At 35.5% G+C, this 21,568-nt stretch overlaps 1 protein-coding gene across 2 annotated transcripts; it reads left to right on the top strand.

Annotated features, from left to right (window-relative positions):
- Window positions 1-1,858: 1,858 nt before the first annotated feature.
- LOC124634916 (target of Myb protein 1) lies at window positions 1,859-21,019 on the top strand. Of its 2 annotated transcripts, XM_047170597.1 has the most exons (14): window positions 1,859-1,994; window positions 2,269-2,516; window positions 5,326-5,433; window positions 7,215-7,310; window positions 12,645-12,746; window positions 14,250-14,396; window positions 15,693-15,844; window positions 16,166-16,248; window positions 16,447-16,512; window positions 16,779-16,881; window positions 17,263-17,353; window positions 17,840-17,899; window positions 18,410-18,647; window positions 19,646-21,019. In XM_047170597.1, exons 1-13 carry the CDS (start codon window positions 1,940-1,942, stop codon window positions 18,629-18,631), a joined length of 1,533 nt encoding a protein of 510 aa, XP_047026553.1. In that variant the 5' UTR covers window positions 1,859-1,939; the 3' UTR covers window positions 18,632-18,647; window positions 19,646-21,019. The 2 variants fall into 2 exon arrangements, with proteins under 2 accessions (XP_047026553.1, XP_047026552.1); XM_047170596.1 differs by having other exon boundaries at window positions 18,410-21,019.
- The last annotated feature ends 549 nt before the right edge of the window (window positions 21,020-21,568 follow it).

Genomic DNA, 21,568 nt, shown 5'->3' with positions numbered 1-21,568 from the left:
TTAGAAAGGGACAGACAGCCTCCGTACTAACTGTTTCACTCGGCTCGTTTTTTGGGTTTATATGCGCAGTCCAGCTGGCTTATTCGCTAACTTTCGAATTCTCAGATGTCAACTGGCCTCAGTTATCATCGGAACTTTGATGTCAACCTATAAGTTCAAAACATTGGTATTCTGTATCGCATGAAGTGGATATCGGTGGATATCGTTACACGGTTGCTGATGCCAAAACTACGATGACAACTTGACAACTCTATTTTTTTATCGACTATTATACTGCTAAGTAGGAAATACCCTATTAGCATTACATTACTACGTTTGAGAGAACGCTTTATTTTCAGCGTGTTATATGTTTAAAAACAATCTGTGGCGGTAAAATTCAGTATTTGCGTATTTGCTTTCTATTGTGTGTGAACTTGGTGTCTAAAATTCCGTGTGGTTGAACAATATTTTAACTGAGAATATTCTGAGTATTGTAGTTATTATAAATTTTACAACGTAAACAATATTTTGATACGTAGATTCCTATGTTTTGCATGCAAAACAAAAATTGGTACCCTACAGGAAGGTAACTTTACGTACTTGAGTAGGTCGTCCCATACATTGAGAGCATCGGTTACCTCACTTACTAAATGAAGGTTGAGACATGCTGCAAATTAGTAACATCAAATTATGTAATATTGGTATTTATTTAACTTTTTACGTTATAAATTCTTACTTTTAGCTCAATTGCAACAGCAGTGTTTTGTTGAGCACGTTGCAGAAACGGACGTAACTCTGCCGAAACTCGCTGAAACCTTGATTTGTTGATACGGAAATTTGCCATGAATTCCTTCTCCCGTAAATCCAGAGAATTATTGCAATCTCGCATACGACGTTTCTGGATTCTGGATAAACTTCGTTTTGTCTCTTATTCCACAAATGCCAGCAAAAATACACGCGAAATTTTTATTCCACACAAAGAAAGATAAAACAAATTAAAATAATACAAATAAAAATAACACTATCAAAAAATAAAGGAAACGACTCAGGGTTTGTATTTCTATTGGAATCGCAAAATTAGAGAAATCTAATATGTCTGATGCAACAATATAGTATAGACATCCCAGTGATGAGGCATAAAACACTGCTATTTGTAGTGTTTTTCAAAAAATGACATTGGCTATCAGTTTGATGTCCACTGGGCTTACGGAATCGCAATATAACGTTTATCGATACAGAAACCGCTGTCAAAATGAGTCATGGTGGATATCAGCCTGTGTCGATGCTGATGACGTCATCTCATTTGGTAACTGGCGTTAGCGAATAAGAAAATAGCTGTTTGACAATTTACTGATGTACACTTTACCAATTGATGATATCTGCGAGCTGTCAGTGGAGTTAGCGAATAAGGCTACAGTAGCCTTATTCGCTAACTCCACTGTTTACTAATATTATGTCTATGGTATCCAATTAATGAATTTATCATTTGCGCATGAATCCTTAAATGTTATAACTATAAAGAATTTTATACGTGGTTTTTTCGAAGTGCTTGCTCTAAGAAAGGCTCTAATTTTGTGTTAATATTGTAATAAAACAATAATTGGTCTAATTTAGTTCCATTTTTCGAACTTTAAATTTTGCCGCCATTTTTCATGGCCATGAAATCGTTCAGAAACAAACTATAATAAACAAGAGTATTTAATGTATTCTGTTAAGTATATAAAGACACAATCTTGCCTATAAAAATAATCAAGTACCGAAAATGTATATTTTGAAATCTACTCAATAAAACAGAAGTATATCATAAAACTAATCGTTTGATGGATATTTCTGAACGTTCATAAGTTTGTATACTTGTATACTTTGACAGCTGGTACACTATTTTATCTGTGAATTGCGTTTTTGGTGACAAGTGAAATCGGTGAAATCATTTTGATAAATACTTGATTAATTTCCGAAGATGTCTTTCTTTGGTGTAGGAAATCCTTTTTCTACGCCGGTGGGTCAGAAAATAGGTGAGGATAAAACATATAGTGTTATTGAACTTTATCGCCGTCTAAAATAACAAGATTCGGTACCCTATGTTCCATTTCTTTTTGTTGCGCACTATAAGATCTCAATTTCTCTTTGTTGTGGTGTCACGGTAACTAAATGTTAGGCAATTTAGTCGAAAGTACTCTGTACAAATTGCCGTAATCACATTATATTTGTGCGCCGTATATTTTGAAGTAGGTGTTAATTACTTTGACCCTTTTATTGTGTGATATGTGTGATGAAATATTATTCCAGAACAAGCTACAGATGGATCGTTACCGTCGGAAAATTGGGCTCTTAATATGGAAATATGTGATATTGTGAACAGCAGCACAGACGGGCCCAAGGATGCCATAAAGGCTATAAGAAAGAGGTTGACTCAAAGTGCTGGGAAGAACTACACAGTTGTCATGTACACCCTCACTGTTCTGGAAACCTGTGTTAAAAACTGTGGAAAGTCTTTTCATGTACTGGCTTGCAACAAGGAGTTTATATCTGAATTGGTAAGTTCGTTGACTTTTTTTTATTAAAAAGACTTAAATCTGATGATAGCATTTTTATCATGGCCATAACCTGCAGAAGTCACATTAAATCAAGACAAGATAAATTCAAATAATATTATGATTTCTTATCATGAAGTCTATCTGTGACATACCATGCAAATAAATCTCAAATGTTTTAAAAATACTTTCTGTTGTTGCAAACAAGTTTTTAATTAATTAGTGGAAAGAATGTCAAAAAATTACTTGTCATCAGGTTTTATAAAACAATAATTATTATTAAGAACTGGTAAGAACTCCATAGACACTCTATTAAAACAAAAGTGTTTACAATACATATTTGACTTAGGTTGCCACATCTATTTAAAACATATCTAGTACAGCAGTAATCAATTATAAACGGAAAACTAATTCCTTATAAACAGGTAAAAATTGATAACTATATCACTAATGATATAACAACTATTTCTATGAGTCAGTTGCTCATTTAAACTTTATAGTTTTATTGGTAACTAGCTTCTTCCAGCGGTTTCTCCCGCATCCCGTACAAACCCGGATAAAAAGCCTATAGCCTTCCTCGACAAACGGGCTATCTAACACCGAAAGAATTGTTCCAATCGGACCAGTAGTTCCTGAGATTAGCGCGTTCAAAACAAACAAACTCTTCAGCTTTATAATATTAGTATAGATTAATGTATTTTTTTTCAAAATCAAAAATCAAAATCAAAAGTCATTTATTCAAAGTAGGCTGAAAATCAGCACTTTTTGAACGTCAAATCTACAAAAGACAGCCCCCAAAACGCCCGCCCTTCACCACTTCCTATGTGTTTTTGCTGGGAAGAAGAAGTGGTGGAACAAACTCCCCAGCAACACAATTCTGTCTGTATGGTTTGAAGAACCGTATACAAAAAATAAATAAAAATATCACTCAAAATTATACACATAAATTTGTATAAAAAAAAAAAAACAAGTAAACATGTAATCATGTTAGCTAGTACACACCTTTCCCATACCTATTACTCAAGCAGCTACAAAAAAAAAAAAAATGTCGGAAAAAAAAAGAGAGAACATAATGCCTCCATTCAGTGAAAATAGGTATAGTTTTAGGGCGTACTCAGCGACATGCGAAACACGACGTGTTTTTATATATATAATATATATATAAAAAAAAAAAAACAAATTTACAACATAAACAGTGAAAACGGTGAACTAGGACTACTGTTCAAATCAAAAGTCATACACATTATATTACGAGTCAAGAAAATATGTAGTCAGCAAGACGACCTGGTACCACAAGCAGCACCCGTTCACGAGCATAACGCGAGGATCAGCCATCGCCCCCCTCGCACATTTTTGAGGGAGGGAGGCAACCCGACCACCGACGCTACCGCAAGCAATACCGTCTAAGGGAGCATGACGACTTGCAACCACATAACAAGAAAACAGTTATAGTATAGTACACCAGTAGTAACAGTAATAGTATCTGTTGAAGGTTAATCTTTAATGATTGTAACTATTAGTTATGTACCTGTTTATTAGCTTAATTGAGAAAAGATATAATGTGTATAGTTCAGTAAATATCATTGAAAGATCCATGCATTTTTTGGGTGTTACAGAGTTTAAAAGTATGAAATCCAAGTAAATATTATTGATAAAAATAAATAAAACACTTTTTTACTTTAAATTCCCACTAAACTACTACTTACTTATTTATTAAGTACATGTTTATTTAAATCTACAACTATTTACATTTAAACAAATATTACTTAAAAAAAAGTACATAAATAAGCAAAAGAAAATCTTTATTAAGTACCAAATAATAGACAGTTTATTAAAAAAATATATATTATATATTAAAATGATGTGTACTCTATGCTCATAATTTGTAAACAGAATCAAACCTACATGCCTATAGTATTGTCAATACCCTTTCAATGAGTCATAGACTAATTGTGATTCATGGTCCTACCTATAACTCTATAACATATGCACATTGTGCAGTGTTTTGCAACTGACTGCATTATGCAAATTATAACTTTAATATATATTAATACCTTCATGGCACATAACATTAATTGTATGTAGAATAAAACATTTTGAAAGTGTAAATGTATGATATTGATTAATCTTTTTGAGATGGTCTCATAAAATAATTAACCACAAAGGTAATTAGTTACTAATTGACTTGTGATGCATCAGTCTCATTAATGCTTATTTATTAGATACTTAGTTTCATATTAAATTACAAAATGGGTATAAAATAAATAATAAGAATTTGTACACAACAGAAATAATTATATTAATAGTTTAGTTTTTATTCACATTTCTAAGAATCCTAAAAAACACAGTGGGATTCTAACCATAACTGTTGTTTTTCAAAGCAAATAACATGTTTTTTGCCTTGAAGCCAAATGACACATTGTTGATGTGCATATATTATCAAAACTAGTTTAATTAATTTATACTTTTGTGTGGTATGAGTTTCGGTCTATCCTCTGCCTATATGTAACACCTTAATTATCATATCATTCATAGTAGATAGGTATTATAGAGGTAAAGTCGTTGGTCTGTCACAATTTCAAGTCCTACAATGGCTTAGCTTTATAACAACATACTTAATTTATATTTGCACAATGTAGTAGATCCCGCAGGAAAAGGCTAGTATTTACGTAACCACTATTCTGAATGACGGGAAATTACAGCATGAAAAAACAGGAAAAATACAATTAAAAACGTCATGTTCCAGAGTTACAAACATTCAAGTATCGTGTTGTTACTATTTTTGCTTATTGAGTCTTTTTTCTTTATGCAGGTAAAACTTATTGGACCCAAAAATGATCCTCCTACAGTGGTTCAAGAAAAAGTTCTCAGCCTCATCCAGTGCTGGGCTGATGCTTTCCAAAACCAGCCAGATTTACAGGTAAACAAAATTACTTTCATAGATTATGCTTAAATTTGAACAGAATAGATGCAGTTGGCTAAAATAAATATGAAAAGAGTACAAAATAACATGATGTAATACTTATATGTAGAACAGTTTCAGTAAAAAGTTTACACCTAGAAATAGGTGCATACCTACATACACAAAAAAGTATAGAATCTTCTTAAATACACTTTAAAAATATTTCGTTCTATATATTTAGTAATAGTTTTAGAGTGTGAAAATTATGTAGATCTCCATCCCAGTTGGGTAACTATTCGCATACCGCCTTGATCGCAATTTCGCGAAGATTTATTCAGACTGTATTGAAGAAGGTCACAACTTTCAATTGCTGTTAGTATGATTCTCAATTGTATGGGTCAAGTTAACAATGAAATAGCAAATCATGTAGCATGTTCTTAGCTACTATTGGTGGTTTCTCATCTCAGCATCTTTATAGCAAGTTTTTAATAGGTACTAGAAAGTTGGCTATCGGAGCTCCTGGTTTCTAGATAATTTTCTCTTTAATGTGGTCTTTTAAAATATGTATTGCCTCCTTTATTAACGTTACGTTACCATTTCAAAACAATAATTAAACATTTTGATCTTATTTTGTGCATACTATAGGTAAATTGGTACCGTCTGCAGCGAGAATTGCCTTCAAACATAGGTATTACGTAGATCTATCAATTTATTAATATGCCATGCAGAATTGCAGCCTATTGTCGTCAATTGTTTTATCGCAACAGAAATGACACCACTCAATTGAATTGTCCTCGAATAAACAATCAGTTTCTATTTTATTTTTTCAATCTTTTCCTTGTCATCTCCGAAGTATTGTATGAATTTAGGAGTGGTTTTCATACTTGTCAGTTTTCCTTAGTTGAATGAAACTAAGTTTTGAAAGAGATAACTTTATCTATCAGTTTCATTGATAACGTTAGGCTTATCGAAGACACTCATTATCCTCCTACTTAGTCTATTACCTATTTGAAAGTCCGGTGGAGAAATGAAGCTAGTTTTCCTTTATTTATGAATATTAATGAATTTATTTGCGTCATGCTTACACGTAAGGCAAGTTCATGACTACTAAAACGTCTTATCCTGTAGCAAGTTTCTAAATTGCTAGATAGATCGAAAGTCTTACATGCATTGAACTTTCTGTCGCCCATTTCACGATGTACGCGACGAAAGTTACAAGACTTTCTACTGGTGAACGAGGCTTAATGCCTCCTTCAAACGTTGTCTCGGTTCAATGACCGAAACCACATTATAGTACTATGCACTAAAACAGCTTAAGACATAATCCAATAGACACTGAATTAAACAGATTACCCCAGTACAGAAAAAGCCAAATAAACGTAAATTGATAGCAAACCGAAGTTTAATTTAGTACTCGAATTGTAAATGGTATTTTATGAGATCGCGTGTGAAAATCCTATTATATTCAATAGAAAATATTTTATGTCATAACTGTTATTAAATATGCGATGTTTATTATTATTTATTGTTTGTTTTCTTAGAGAAATGCTATGAATGAATGCCCACTACAAACCTCCGTAGTTGCAATAATAATTATTAATTGTATTCCCTCATTGTAATTAATCATTCCAGCACAACCTTCTATAATACTCTTACCAAAGATCAGTTCTATTTTTAATAGTCTCCACTCAAGATCTGACTTATCGCTCACTTAAATTAATAAGGAAAGAATACTTTCCTTATTTATTTAAGTTATCAGGAAATATACTGATACTCAATAGACATGGTCATTGTTTCAGGGTGTCGTTCAGATCTACACGGAGTTGCGAACTAAAGGTGTTGAATTCCCCATGACTGACTTGGATGCCATGGCGCCCATATTCACACCGCAAAGGGTATGTATCTTATCATATCAGTCTATTTTATTCCAACATACATTTTTATATAGACCTATTTGCCTTAAATCATAGTAGCTGTTTTCCCGCGGTTTCACCCGCGTCCCGTAGGAACTACTGACCGTACCCGGCATAAAACATAGATAGCCTATGTTACTCGGGAAGAGTGAAGCTTTCCAACTGAGAAAGAAATTTTAAAATCGGTCCAATCGGTTTTGATTTTCTCCGTTACCAACAGAAGTACATTTTTTTCCTCTTTCTAATATCAGTGTAGATGAGGTAAATGGCAAGTATGGTCAGTATAGCTCATAGACATTTTTGAGTAGAAATCTTAGGAGCAAAAGTTTTTGCTGGCTACAAATATCTACGCAAAAATGTCTACCGGCTCTGGCAGCCCTCAGGAGTTCTAAGTCCAACAGTGATATGTCATGTTTCGCATACAATTTTATGTTAAAAACTGTACTATCATCTAATATCGATCGCTTATCGGTTTTATTTCCCTACATTGTGACACGATAATCCATGATCCGTTCGATAAAGAAAATATTATGACTCAGATGACAACTATGTTACAAAGGTATATAAATAGTTGAAAATACTTTTTGGTTGTTTATGATTTCGCAAAGGTTGCATCATGTAGGAATTTTGTCTATGGCATGATGTACCTAAATGATATGTATGATTAAGTTTTAGTCCAACATATATCATATTACTAGCAGGAATATTAGCTAGATAACCGTTTACCGCATAAATGATAGTATTGTATTACTAAATAAGTATGAATGTACACTCACGTACGTAGGTAGGCAGATACACATAAAAGTTATCGCTTGCTGCATTTGTTTACAACTACTGCAATGGAAATTATGGATAACGATAAAATTTTATAAAAAGTAACTGATATACATCAATATAACATTATTATTTATAGACTTTTTATTTCTTTTGGAAATTAAAAAAAATGAAAAAAAAAGATACAATTTATGATATTTTTTTGAAGTGGAATCATGAACATTACGATTGGTTAAGAACAAATGTGTGGAATCAGTCCTACGTTATTTAGATTCAGTACTTTAGGCATCAAAAAGAACAACACTTAATGTCATTCAATTGGCTGTCTCACAACTTTTCCTCTGTCTAGTCAAAACAGTATTTATCTATAATATCATCTAAACTTTAAAAAACAAAATCTAATCTGAACATTTTATATCCAAGGTCGCTGCCTCAGAAATCTCACCTAGTCACCTTTTACTTGAAATACCATCCTATATTTATAACGCATTATCTCCAGCTGTATAATGACTAAAACGAGTTCAGTATGATATTGTATTCCGTCCAAGTTAGTGTATTAAGTGTTGTTAAGGAGTAAGGAAAGATGAGCGGAACTGTCATAACGCAGGTAGGTGAAGCGCCTTCTTGTAGATCAAGTTGCCTACGGTAGGAGTGACCAAAACGAACAGTTACTAGTAAGTAACGAGGCGTTTAGATTCCTTGACACATCTGTCAAAGATAAGTTTCTATTGATTGGTGATTTGTTTTTTGAAATGAGCGGGTTCCAAAGGTGTTTAAATGCGTAGTCAGTAACGTCCCGCTCACCCGCATTTTGGCGCGCTACTTTCTTAGGCTTCATTTATGGAGACGCGGGGCGTCGCGCGTTGCGTTGAGGGGCGCGGCCCACGCTGAATTCAAATATATGGCGTTGTATGAGTGCGTTTAGACGCATTTGTTTGAATTAGGGCGTTTTTTGTGGCCGAGCCCGCGGATGGCACCGACGCATCCCACGCGGCGTTTATCGCGGCGGCGCACGCAGCGGCAATTCTCGATGAAGCTCCCATCTCTCGCCAACATAAAACTAGTCGATTTGATCGAGGCGAGCGTGCGCCGCCGCACTATGGGAAAGCCCCATACAAGGCCGTCTCAAAACCGTTTCACCTGAAAGTCATTGTTATGGAGTAAAACTAATTAATTAATTTAGTCTTATAAATGAGCTTTCTTTTCTATATTTTTTAAATTATTTTTTGCTAACCTAAATGTATAAAAAAAGGCATCAAAGCTAACCCATGTTCAATGATGTGATTTTAGCACAATACATTACTACAATTCAACGCCACATTACTCGAAAGTTTTTGATATAAATGTATAAGTATTATACATTTTTGAAATGCTTATAATCTCCTCATAACGTTTCTTAAATAATATTATGTATAATAAATAAATAAATAAAAATTAACCAATGTAGTTTAAGATGGTATAATTTTCGGGTTACTTTTTTTTTTAATGAGACTTACCCGGTTGCCGCTGTTTGCCGATGTCGAGATATTTGTTGTATTACGATCTTTATACATTAGTTTACACAAGGAGAAAAAAAAAAGTTGCGCATACTTGCGCCTTTTCTGACACGGTGCCAAAACATATCGCGAGATAAAAAAAATATTTTTTTCCAATATGATTTTACTTCTCACATAATCATCTGTTATCTATTGTGTCAAATTGATAAAATGGTCATTACAGTGATGAGTATTATTAATAGTTATTTGTGGTTTTGATATAGTTTTGACCACCTTATATGATAAAATATGGTCACTTTATCTATTAGGGTCAAGTTAAAAACAGGTTATGGGAAGAATGCAAATATTAGTTTCTTATCTTTTTGCACATAGCACTATTTTATTGGCCTATAAAAGAAAGGCGAACCCTGAAACATCCACAGTTGTTCGTCAGAAATTCAGTTGCTTTTAAAAAGCAGTTCAAACCTATTTTCAAATATTCACAGAAGTTATCTGATTTTAAATAATGGGTGAATTTGTTTGTAGTAAACGAGAGTTGTGCAATTTGTTGATAAATGGGAATAATATAGAAGACTACTTGCATGAAAATTTCAATTTGTCACCAGACGATATGGCTACTGTGATCTCCTACATTCAAAGAAACTTGGTGTCTAAATGTAACGAACGCTGGAGAAATGCATCCCGGAAAAGAGAACGCTTTGAAAGTAAGAACTTCGACTGGTTAAATGGTGAATTTCGTGTTCCACTGGAGTGTCGAGTCACAGTTAATGACCCTAATACATCTGGAAGCAGTGCAGGTGGCAGACCATCGAAACCATACGAAGCATCTTCAGAAAAAACAAAGAAACGAAAAAACATGCAATTCATACAAGAATACGGATTGGAGTGTGTGCTCAATGCATATACTCAGGAGTTGCGGTCTATGGGTGAGACGGAGGAGGCCACAATTGTTAATATTATACGAACTGCGCCAAAAAATGATAAGAAAAAGTTTCTTAAATTCATAACTGAGAACCCTGAAGACGTTACACCTTTTACAAAGGAAGAAGCACTACGGACATTTATTGACTTAGACCTTAACAAAGAACAGTATGGGAAACTTCGAATTTGTTTGGCGGACAAAAACTGCTCAGTGTTTCCTTCTTATCCAACTTTAGCCGAAGCGAAGAAGATGTGTTACCCACCAGATTCGAGCATAACCATTACTAACATAAGTGCAAAAGTCAATCTGCAGGACTTATTGGATCATACTGTAGCTCGTATATTACTAATTGGTTCAGTTTACAAAAACGGTTTAAGACAGTTGAAACTATTCTGCAAATGGGGTTGTGACGGGTCATCAGGGCAAAGTGAATACAAGCAAGTTTTGCCCGAAGAAAGCGATTTCATATCAGATGCGAACCTTTTTATTGCTTCACTTGTACCCATTAAACTCATAGATGTGACAACTAATATCGTTATTTGGAAAAATGAAGCTTGCTCATCCGTAAGATATTGCCGACCTATATTAATAGAATTTGCCAAAGAAACTCCTGAAAAAACCGCGTCTGTTGTGGCTGATATCAAAAATCAAATTAAAATCCTGTCCCCTTCCATGATAAATAAGAATGGTGAAGTAATTGAAATTACTCATGACCTATTTTTAACCATGATTGATGGTAAAGTAGCACAAGTTTTAACTGAAACTCCTTCAAGCGCTTCTTGTACAATTTGTGGTGCTACTCCTCGGCAAATGAATAACTTAGAGGCAGTTAGGACACGAGATGTGAATGAAAGTTCATTTCAATATGGACTGTCAACACTACACGCTTGGATTAGAAGCATGGAGATGATTTTACACATTTCCTATAACTTGTCTTTCCAAAAGTGGTCAGCCACTACACCAGAAAATAAAAAAAACAAAGACGAAAAGAAAAAACTGGTACAAAAGCGGTTTAGGGAGGAAATGGGACTGCATATCGATAAACCTCGACAAGGCACTGGAAATAGTAATGATGGAAACACAGCTCGGAGATTTTTTCAGAATTACTCTTGCTCTGCAGACATTACAGGTGTAGACGTAGAACTTATAAAACGAATGTACATTATACTACAAACTATGTCATCTGGAATGGCTATTGATTCAAAAAAGTTCGGTGAATACGCATATAGTACCGCCCAACTGTACGTAAATATTTATAATTGGTATTATATGCCTTCCTCCGTACATAAAATACTTATTCACGGAGAAAAAATCATTGAGTACTATGCTATTTTACCTATCGGACAATTGTCCGAAGACGCTCAAGAATCCCGCAACAAGGATTACAAAAAGTTTAGACTTCATCATTCTAGAAAGTGTTCAAGAGCGGCTACCAATACAGACGTTTTCCATACCTTATTATACACTTCTGATCCATATATATCAAGTTTGAGAAATACCTCAGAAACAATATCGAAAGAACTTTTCGATGAAGCCAAGTCCCTTCTTGCTGTCAACAAAAATCTGTAGGAGCTTGTTGAATTTTGTATATTATTGTTTTCTCGTTATACAATGATATTTAATTATATTTAATGTAAGTAAATTACAAAAAAAATATTTTTTTTCTTATAAATGCATGTATTTTTTTAAGTTTTATTTTTTAAATAAATTAATAAACATATTTTTTTAAATTATTATTTTTTTTTATTAAACCTTGTACTTTCAAGTATATGTGTGCAAAATTACAGATCATTTAGTTTTGAAATAACTGAGATACGGAGTTTTGAGACGAAACATACGCGATTTTCCCATAGTGCGCCGCGATGGACGCCGCGTGCTTCGCTACACGCTAGAGTTATATAAGTTATATAAGTATCATAAGTTTGAGTGCGATGATGCGTGCCGCTTCACGCGCCGCACCACCGTAAACAGAAAAAACGTCCGACGCGCCGCAAGACGCCACGCCACACGCGACGCGAGACGCCCCGCGTCTCCGTAAATGAGGCCTTAGGCGATTTTCCGTTATGGCTTCTCCGCTCGTCATTTGGTTTTCCATGGTTCGTAATAATGAATGTTGTTACACAGAGTGTTCCTGACAGTGGAGAGCCCATCATTGGCTCGCCTCAACGATCAGCTATGCCGCAAAACTCGCCTAGTCGCCCTACTCAGGAACAGATCTCTGCAACTGTGAGTATAGTTTTAAAACGATTCTTTAATCAGCTTTTTATTGCCGAGGAAAGATGATAAAAAGCATGTTAGTTGCCAGCCGTCATTAAGTGTAGTGACTTCGGCGAAAACTAATTCGATGTTTTGTTTTTTTTTTCAATAAGGTTTGGTAATTTGGAATCAGCTTCAATGTCCTATAAACAACAATACTCAATATTAACTTACATAATTGCTATTAATATAAACAGAAACACTAGTTAACAACTTCTACCTCTTATACTTAAGTACCCCTTAGCTCGTGCAACCTCTTTAATACATTTTCTGCATCATCGATATTATTGTCAATTAGTCTGGCAGTATTTATCTTTGTTTATAACTATCGTATCAAAGATAATGAAACTACAGTCGATTACGAAGTGCAATTGAACTGGGCCGTTGACACTTGAGGATTTATCAGTCAAGTCTTTTGTTTCAATGTTTTTCGATAGCTTTTTTTAATGACGTCTTTCATAGACAATTTTTTTTTTGCGTCTGAATTGATAAAGCTAGGTGGATAAAGATAAAGACAGACATGCTGTTGGGTAGGTAATGAAATATATGCGAGTTCTGCCAATGCTACATGAATATGCATATTTCATATTATACCTATTATTATTAAATGTGTTAAATATTATACCTATTATTATTAAGTGCCTAAAGACAAAAGTCTTTAATCAGTGCGTCCTACCTGTCATGACTTACGGAGCCGAAACGTGGACACTGACGGTACGGCTGGTCCACAAGTTTAAAGTCGCTCAGCGGGCTATGGAAAGGGCTATGCTCGGCGTTTCTCTGAGGGATCGCATCAGAAATGAGGTAATCCGTCAGAGAACCAAGGTCATCGACATAGCCTATCGAATCAGCAAGCTGAAGTGGCAGTGGGCTGGCCATATTAGCCGAAGAACCGATAACCGTTGGGGTAAACGAGTTCTAGAGTGGAGACCGCGCCTCGGCAAACGTAGTGTAGGACGTCCTCAGGCACGGTGGAGTGATGACTTGCGCAAGACGGCTGGCAGGAGCTGGATGCGAGAAGCCGAAAATCGATCTCAGTGGCGTGCACTTGGAGAGGCCTATGTCCAGCAGTGGACTGCGATAGGCTGATGATGATTATTAAATGCCAAATCGGCTGGTTTGTAACGTCCCACGATTACTAGAACTATCTTGTCTAATGAATAAGCGATCAGACTCAATTTACCCAATTGTTATTATGTCGTTACTAAACTCAATAAACTCTTTTGAACGTGTTTCCAAAATGCTATTTCACAGAAAACCGTTATGATTATGTTCAACAGAAATAATGTTATTTTTTTATTTGATATTATATAGGTATCACTAGCCGTTTTCCCGCCGTTCCATCCGCGTTCCGTGCGGACTACTGCCCTTATCGAGATAAAATATAGCCTAGGTCGTTCAGATCCTTTAGGGTACAAACGAAAAACCTTGTTTATAATATTTACACACTATACAATCGCCATATTTCCCCAGGTAACGCTATCCGAGAGTCAGACGAACAAGCTCCGCGCTGACTTGGCCGTGGTGGACGGCAACATGAACGTGATGAACGACATGCTCAACGAGCTCACCACGCAGCCCCACACCGCCCACCATGACACTGACATCGAGCTGCTTAATGTGAGTACTGTATTATATTATACCTCAGGTATAACATCAGAGAGTCAGAACAAGCTCCGCGCTGACCTGGCCGTGGTGAGTACTCATATTAGCCATTCAAGAATTCCAAAGCGTCACAACGCACGGCAACAGTGAAGGACCCATTATACTCGAAGGCGGGACACGAAGAAGGGATGAAGAAGTAACAGGGTTAACCTTTAGGTACAAGGAATTCAAAGCTTTCCCGAAGATAGTTAGAAGAGTGGGGATGAAGAAGAGAGAAGAGGATATCATAAAATACCTTTTCGTCCAGTGTCTTTGCTTGTCCGAAGTTGGCTTGCAGTGATTTTACGGTGCGCAAGGCTTTTTAAGGGTAACTTCAGAATGCAAAGCTATTTGGCGAGAATTATCTAAAAGTTATACTATATGTTTTCTTAGGAGTCAGTCGTATTGTTGTCACAAGATTTCAAAGCTGTTCTTTCAAGTTCAATAAGTAACTTCAAAGCATACTTTGTTGTTTGTGGAAACTTCGTAAGTAAACCATAAACAAACGACAACGGACAACAAACAACAGCTGTGTAAAGACCTTGTAAATACCTACAACCTTGCCAAAATCCCGATAAAATTCCGGTTTTATTATGCAATTCAATTGCTGTACAAAGGTACCTTTGTTTGTTTGTTTTTGTGTAAATAACGTGTCAATGGCAGATAGAGTTAACGACCGCACATTGAAGTCAAGGATTTACACAAGACTTTATTGTAAGCATTTTAAGGCGGGTCTTTTTAATCTGTGGAGCACTGATAACGGGACTTTAATTAATTATATCTTAAAACAGAAGATGCTCTGATGTTTGCGTATTTAAATGGGCTTTTTTAATAATGGTTTGACGTAATTTTTTTAAAATTTATAGGCGACAGTTAGAGTCTGTTGAATTCCAAATATGCAGACCAAAAAAACTTGTAAATGGTCTTGTGTTTGAATATTAACTACTTGTACTAATCTTTCTTGCTAACCCCAAACTTGAAAGTACTGTAAATCTATAGATACTTGTATCCCTTGCTTATAGCAACTGCTTAAAAATGAAATAGACCCTAGTCAACCGATATCATAAACAGCCGTTTTCTTAAAAACCGTGTATTCCAGTGTTCAATTTATAAAGTTTATTTCGTTCTCGTCAGCGAAAATGGGCCTTAGTTACATAAAACATTAAGTTACAAGTTATTATGTATGTGACCCTTCTGGAGTCACTTTAAAACTACCAATAAATACTCAATACCGTACATCATTCTATATTTTCCTACATTTCGTATTTCCAGGAGTTAGCAGACACACTCCGCGCTATGCAGACCCGCGTGGCGGAGTTAATCGGCCGCCTGGCTGGCGAGTCGCCCCTCACTGCCGAACTGCTGCATGCCAATGACCGTCTTAACAATCTGCTGCTGAGACACGGACGATTTGTTAATAACAGGTGAGGAGATGGAACAAATTGCTAACGTAATTAACATTGGAAGGGTGACTAAGGAGTAAAAAAAATAGTTTCAATGGGAAAGTTTGTGTTCTTCACGCTCAGACGGCTGATTTTGATGTCCACACAAGCTTTTAAAACCTACAGAATTTTAAATATAGTAATAACCCAAAGAAAATGGGTAACAGTAATTGCACTCTCGCATTACTTAAAAGCATAAGCATGTCGTTTGCGGGAAAGCAGCGGGACTCTTGTTCCTCATATTGATAATAAGCTACGTAAAGGAATTAAATTACATGAGCTCAAAAATAATTGTTTTATCAGGAATGCTGCAACCGGTGGCGCCACTCCATCAGCCATCCTGGGCGCTGCCATGGGAGTTCCTGGATCTAACGCTCCCGCATCACGTTAGTATTCTGATTACCCGTAACGACAAAGATGTACAAATGACAGCCGGGACAAACTACTTTTATGTATTGCAAAAAATGAAACATAAATAAGTTGTCACCGTTTATTTTCTAATTGATATAACTAACTTTCTGTCAATCATTTGATACACAGCAAAGTGTTTACCTTATTTAATGGTTTTGTTTATAAACTTACAGCAAAGAAAGCTGACGATGATGCTCTGATTGATCTCAGCGACGATGTACCTGATATTGCTAAACTGAGTAAGTGGAGCAACTTGCATATTTTTAATACATTCTATATACTGCCACATAATATTTTATTTTATTTTCACAATTCCTTAAGAAAACAAAACTTTTATCGTATATTTAATTTAAATATGAAACAATTTGTATGGTATATTTTGGCTTATATTTTAAAATGTCTCTCCAAAATTCGGGAGCCTACCCATGCTTGAATTTCGGAAATACAATTCCTATAAAAGTGTAGTATATAGCTATTATATTTTATCCTTTTTCTCCCATTCCAGCGGTGAAGGACGCTCAGCTAGACAAGTCCCCGGGCAGCTCTAAGGACGAGTTCGACATGTTCGCGCAGTCGCGTAACCTTACCTACGAGAACTCTAAGACTGGGTTAGTTATGTGCTTTAAATTATTGCTTGAAAACAGTTCTGCAGTGTTCGAGTTTCTTGCATTTAAAAAACAATCGATCTACAGCTATGCATTGCCTTATATTTTTACCTGATAGAATATTGTTGATCATCATCATCATGTACCGAAAAATAATGCATGAAGTTCTTACTTATATTGTAACGCGAAAGTTTATTGTAGGTATAATGTGTGTTCCTCTTGACGCATGATGAACTCTTGACATCAGTAATTTAAAACATCGATTACTTTTTTCCGGGAGCTGGAAATCCCATCAGGATTCGGGTGAAACCCCTAGCAAAAGCTAGTTATAACATAAAAAGCGTAGTAAAGGAACTAACTTGATTTACATATTTTATGTTTCAGTGGCAGCAGTTACGCAGATAACTTAGAGGAGCAGACATCTACCGGCCTGGCTTCGGCCGCCAGCCAGAGGGCCACACAAGGACAGCCATTGGTATGTACATCATTAGTAGATATATAATAGGTATTATAACTGATTAATTATAATATTATGTAGTTTTGTTCATGTTTAGTTTGGCGTGTTGTGCTGATGTGATGTTTTGAGTTTTTTTTTACTAATTTAATTTGGTGTGGAGTGAATATGGGGGTTTTAAAAGGGGTGTGGCTTGGTCATAAAATCGTCATATAATACATTTTGGAGCGTACGGGGTCTCGGATAAGATTTATTAATTTCGATTATTTTTTTTTTTTTCATTTTGTCGTAAAAAATGCTTTCAATATCACTTCGACATGATACGATTTTGTACTTTTTTTCCTTATCTACTAAGAAGACTAATAATCCACTAGTAATTTTTTTTTATTAATTTTTTATAACAAAATATTTGCTTTATTCTCTATTAGATGTTTTATTAATTTTCCATAGGAGTTTTGTTTGTTCGTATATAACAATTATTTTATGTTTATTTCTGGAATATTCTAGCCGTCTGGCATGGATCAGCGCGAGATCGATGAAATAGCCGCTTGGTTAGAACAGGAGAAGGTGTGTTTTATGTTTATTTTATCAATTTATTATTTTAAATATTATGTTTAACATTCTTTCATTTCACGAGTAAGTATGGTGTAAATAATTATTATATTTTTTATTTTTGACTGTCACTATGCATTACCTGTCATGTGTAGTTTACTACACCAAAGTATTTTTTAGACGATTTTTTGAAATGTTCAGTTTTGCCCCATTTGTCATGTTGATTTTCAGCACTCATTTCAAGAACATGCTTAAAAATTATCATAATCATATAAGGGGTTCCACTATTGACAGCACAGAACAAACTCAACATACAAAAATATCTCCTAGAGCTTGGAACACGAAACCTCAACCTACAACTTTCTGATGAAGTCAGATGCTTTGTAATTTCACTCCTCAATCTTGGCACACAGAACCTCAACTTACAACGCCATATCAGATTAGTTGTAATTTCGCTCCTCGATCTTGGACCACAAAACCTCCACCTTTTTAGCACTTCTAATCTAACCCTCTATAATTTGACAGGCCGCCTCAGAAGCTACCGGTGGTCAAGAGAGTGTAACAAGCAGCGACTTCGACAAGTTCCTCGCGGAACGCGCCGCCGCCGCCGACACCCTGCCCCCCGCCCCCGCCCCCGCCCCCGCCCCCGCCACCCCCGCCACCCCCGCGCCGCCCCTCCCCGCCGCCCTCACCCCCCGCCACCGACAGATCAACAAGGAGGAACAGGACTCTATGTTCGCGCTCTGATTGCTTGTGTAGTCAGGTGCGTTTCGTTTTACGGTAGATTGCAGTGAACTTGCAGTGTAGTAAGTTTGGTTACGACTAAATGTGTTAAAGAAGTCAAAATACCTTTGATATTGAAGAATACAGAATGAAGTTAGCTCTTGGTAGAGACAACCATCAACTAAAGATTTTTTTTCACTATCTACACCAAAAGCATAGCAAGTTGATCATAAATGTTACAAGTTATAAAAAAAAATTGTGTTATGAACACATTGAGCGATAATCATACTTACTGCATTTATGCAAGTTCACTTTAATCGTACTCAATCAACTAACTATTTTAGCCGTCACTATCAAAAATAAAAATCCTTGAATAAGGATTGTTTTGTTAAACATCAAAACAATTAATACAAACATAACTGAAACATTCTAAGGGTGCAAAACGCACGTTGCGCAAAATATATGGTACTATTAATGATGACAATTGCACTACTCTATATATTACTAATGCCAAGTATAAAATTAAATATGTGCATTCTGTATAGATTTAATAAATCCAATGAAGTGTAATTAATATTATTGTGAAATGAAGTAACAGCACTATTTAGAAGATCATAGGGCGCAAATTTTCCTATGTTTTAACACCATAAGTGTGACGATAATTGGCTTAGGCGATTATCACACTGCCCCGCATGATGCAGCGTAGCGCGTGGATGCGTTTTTTTCCGTTGCTTGTAAATATCTCCGTTTGTATGGAAAACACGCATAGTCCAACACACTGAAAATGCATCCACGCGCGTTCATGCGGATCACGCGCATACACGCGGAGAAACATGCACCCCCGCGCGTAGGTGCGGGGCGAGACGCAAGGTATGGCACACTGAATCCCGCAGTGCCGCGCGTGATTTTGAATGGGCGTGACATGTATATTTGAAAATGGAACTCGATGAGAGCCGCCGTGCTTGAATCTACAAAACGCACCTACGCGCGTGAGTGCGCAAAAAACCCGCACGATGATGCAGATCTGCACTCCCGCAGGAACGCGCGTAGGTGCGTCGACACGCAAGATGCAGCGTGATGCGGGGAGTGTGAAGATCACCTTAGAGATTACGCCTGCCAGCCGCCGTACGTAGAGCCATTAGAGTTGTTTTTGCATCGAATCGTATTTAATACACCGCGATTAGTTCTCGTTATAACAATAATTCACATGTATTCGATATGCCGTTTGGTGCCTGGCTTTTATAGTTGTAATTGAAATATTTTAAGCTGACTAATCGATTTTCATCAACTAATTTTAAAAGTTACGAAATTAAAAAGTTTTTAAACATTTGTTAATATTCGGTCGAGATTACTAACTTGTAGGGATAAGATTTGAATTGTTCAACTTAAAATATATCAATATATATAATGTATCAGCGTGGTAAACAATAAGTACATAACTACGGCTGCATCATTGACTATGTATTACACTAGGATAAGTTTACATTAGGTAGAATTCTTTAATATATAACTTATGTAGACTTCACTAGACCACGGGAGCATTTAATACAAGACCACTGGCGTTCCAAATTTATTAATTACGGCTATGTAATTATTTACGAGTTTTATAGTATTGAAGTATTGGAGTGATCGTCGAAGGGTCGAGATTGTGATATATAATATTGTTTTATATATAGTATATCGTGGTACTTTTATTTGCTAGATTTAGTGATTACTAAGAGTTATCAAGAAGGATGTATTTGTATATTAATTTAGTACCTGTTCGTACTGCATTTTCTTTTGTTTTTGTTGATTATTGAAATTATAAGGAGTAGGAGATAAAAAGGATTTAATGAAATCGATTATTTTATTGTATAACGATTCTACAATCGAGTGAAGAATGGATTCCGCTCGGAATTAAATCAGTCGACGTGTTTTAATAACTCTTATCTATGTCTATAATCATGTATGAACTTGAATGTATTTGATATTTATTATCTAATTTCGCGAACTTTATTTAATGTCAAGGTCTATATGATATAGCTGAGTAGGTTACCTACACAGTTATTAGACCATTTTGCGATGAAATTCGTATCTATATGATATAAAAATGATTCATATTTTGTTCTCAAGTTCAGGCATTATTATTTCCCACATTGTTAGTTATGTTTAATTCGTAATGGATCTGTATAAAGCGTAGAATAATGATAATTCATCATAATGAACAAAAGTTACCCCTACATGTAACAGACTGTACCAAAGTGCTACCCGTTCACTAACAATGTAACATGCCATTCCACATTTGTCTCAATTAAATGTTCTTTTGGTGTTAATGTGATAATTTAAAAGAACAAGCTTAATGTTAATTATTTAAAAGAGTTATTTTATGTTGTAATCGTTGTATTTAAGATAATAAAATAATTACCATACAAATATGTTGTTTCTTTTCAACAACTTTTTAACTCTTTCCCTCTTAGAATTTAACGGTTGGATAAAGTGATATACAAAACTTTTACTATGAATTCTGTATGATATTTGAATTGATGAGATCAGGGGCCCGATTCTCCTAAGTTAATAATGTCAAAATTGAATAGAAATCGAATCGCAATATGATCGCAATAGCAGTTTTAACCATATCGGGCATTCTGCTACCAATATAAGACCAATCGCATTCCAACGACATTCGATTGGTTTGCGATTGGTCTGGGGCACGATTCTCCTAATTTTACTTAAGCAACATACGATTCACGTTCGACTGCGATCCAATCCCGACTCGATTACGATTGAAACGTATGTGGCATTCCACTATTTTTTCTTTGAAATAAACGTTTTCTGTCATTCAATAATGAATCATTTTGTCTGCAAATGATTAACTATTGCAATATGATTGTAGAGCAAACTACCGTATAGACCAAAATCACCAAAATAGGAGACCACGACCAATAGGTCGTGGGAATACGATTGGTATTATATTAGTAGCAG

Source organism: Helicoverpa zea, chromosome 12 (genome assembly GCF_022581195.2).
Source record: "Helicoverpa zea isolate HzStark_Cry1AcR chromosome 12, ilHelZeax1.1, whole genome shotgun sequence".
In the NCBI taxonomy this organism is placed as follows: Eukaryota; Metazoa; Arthropoda; class Insecta; order Lepidoptera; family Noctuidae; genus Helicoverpa; species Helicoverpa zea.
This window is presented reverse-complemented; position numbering and strand designations above follow the sequence as displayed.

What these genes read in the sequence shown, in the direction of transcription:
- LOC124634916 (XM_047170597.1), top strand. Translation starts at nt 1,940, where the DNA reads ATGTCTTTCTTTGGTGTAGGAAATCCTTTTTCTACGCCGGTGGGTCAG. An exon ending in TACGAGAACTCTAAGACTGG is followed by an intron (nt 16,882 to 17,262) that starts GTTAGTTATGTG and finishes TTTATGTTTCAG; the next exon opens with TGGCAGCAGTTACGCAGATA. An exon ending in CCACACAAGGACAGCCATTG is followed by an intron (nt 17,354 to 17,839) that starts GTATGTACATCA and finishes GGAATATTCTAG; the next exon opens with CCGTCTGGCATGGATCAGCG.